The 1,615-nt window shown below is 34.9% G+C and overlaps 1 protein-coding gene across 1 annotated transcript; it reads left to right on the top strand.

The window, feature by feature from the left end:
* Positions 1-360: 360 nt before the first annotated feature.
* LOC124936659 (glutathione S-transferase U17-like) lies at positions 361-1,263 on the top strand. The gene is made up of 2 exons (XM_047477176.1): positions 361-730; positions 794-1,263. Exons 1-2 carry the CDS (start codon positions 410-412, stop codon positions 1,148-1,150), a joined length of 678 nt encoding a protein of 225 aa, XP_047333132.1. The 5' UTR covers positions 361-409; the 3' UTR covers positions 1,151-1,263.
* Positions 1,264-1,615: the final 352 nt, after the last annotated feature.

Below are 1,615 nucleotides of genomic sequence, written 5' to 3'. Positions count from 1 at the left end.
AGAATATTAGGCATGGGAATGAAACACTTGAGTCATCTACTTTTCATGTTCTCACTGGTAGGAAAGACAAAAACAATAATATATATATATATATATATATAAATGAACCTATTTAATTGAATTAAATCAATCAAATAATCATATAAGTTCCAATTATTATTCCTGAATCGAAACATCGAGAAAAAGGCAAATAACCAATATAAGTTTGGACCTCAATCGAATCATCCAGAAAAAAGGCAATATATCGTCATGTATGACGTTCTATCTCCTCTGAATTATTTCAACATTTTGCTTTGTCTATTATTTGAAAATTAAGATAAGATTTTTTCTTCCCAAGGGCCAAGGCAAATATAAAATCTACACCATCTTTTCCAATAATCTTATCACACCACACCAAAAACATCAACATATGGCAGGAAAAGGATTAGTAAAACTTCTGGGCTTCTCAATAAGTCCATACGTAAACCGGGTTCAGATTTCCCTCAATCTCAAATCAATTGACTATGAATTTCTGAAAGAGACATTCGGCACAAAGAGTGAGCTTCTTCTGAAATCAAACCCAGTTCACAAGAAAATGCCAGTGTTGATCCATGAAGACAAACCCATATGCGAATCCCTAATCATAGTACAATACATCGACGAGCTATGGACATCCGGTCCGATCATCCTCCCAACTGACCCATATCATCGAGCCATTGCCCGTTTCTGGGTTGCCTATGTAGACGACAAGGTACAATATTTTTAATTCATTAGTACTTACTTTTGAATTTTGATTAACTTTGGCATGCTTCAGTTGTTCCCTTCTATGATGGAGTATCGCATTGCGGCGGAGGAAGAAAAACCGGCTGCTTTGGAGAAGGTGAAAGAAGGGTTTGCCTTATTAGAAGAAGCTTTTGTGAAATCAAGCAAAGGGAAGGCGTATTTTGGAGGGGAGAATATTGGGTATTTGGACATTGCCTTAGGAAGCTTGTTGGGATGGGTGAAAGCAGGGGAGATGATGGCTGGTTTGAAGTTTCTAGAAGAATCCAATACTCCTAATCTTGTCTTGTGGGCTGAGAATTTCCTTTCACATGAGGCTGTAAATGGTGTCATCCCCGAGACTGATGTAATTGTCGGGGTTGCCAAGCTTATAGACGGATCCAGGAATTGAAATTAGGGTCAGCCATGGCCAAGTCTTTAACCATTGGTGTAATTTGCTTCTATTTTAATTGGAGAGAGGGCTCTTTCTTGTATCCTTAATCATAATAATATTTGTTTCTATGAAAACTGTTTTTTCAAGAGAAATATGAAAATGAATTTGATTGTGTAGACTATAGTCAATAGATTTACCATATTAGCCAAAAAAAAAAATCAAACCAACATTCATGTTTGTTTGATTTAATCTTACTTACAAATTGAATCATCCTAACCATTGTAACCAACTATCTTATTTAGGCATTTAAGGGAGAAGATAGTTACATTTTTCATCACTAAAATGTTATCAATATATTTTAAACTTATATTTGTAATGACACCAACCACTTCTTTAGATTTCTTTATTTGTGATAAACTAAAAAAAAAAAAAAAAAAAAAAAGAAAGAAGTGGAGTTGCTCTAGTTGGTGTATGCCCATACAC

This window comes from Impatiens glandulifera, chromosome 4, assembly GCF_907164915.1.
Source record: "Impatiens glandulifera chromosome 4, dImpGla2.1, whole genome shotgun sequence".
Taxonomy (NCBI): domain Eukaryota; kingdom Viridiplantae; phylum Streptophyta; class Magnoliopsida; order Ericales; family Balsaminaceae; genus Impatiens; species Impatiens glandulifera.
The sequence above is the reverse complement of the archived record's forward strand: the minus strand, read 5'-3'. Positions and strand labels throughout refer to the sequence as shown.

Excerpts from the sequence above, each read along its gene's own strand:
- LOC124936659 (XM_047477176.1), top strand. The coding sequence starts at position 410 with ATGGCAGGAAAAGGATTAGTAAAACTTCTGGGCTTCTCAATAAGTCCA. Across the intron at positions 731-793 it reads TTGCCTATGTAGACGACAAG|TTGTTCCCTTCTATGATGGA; the intron begins GTACAATATTTT and ends GGCATGCTTCAG.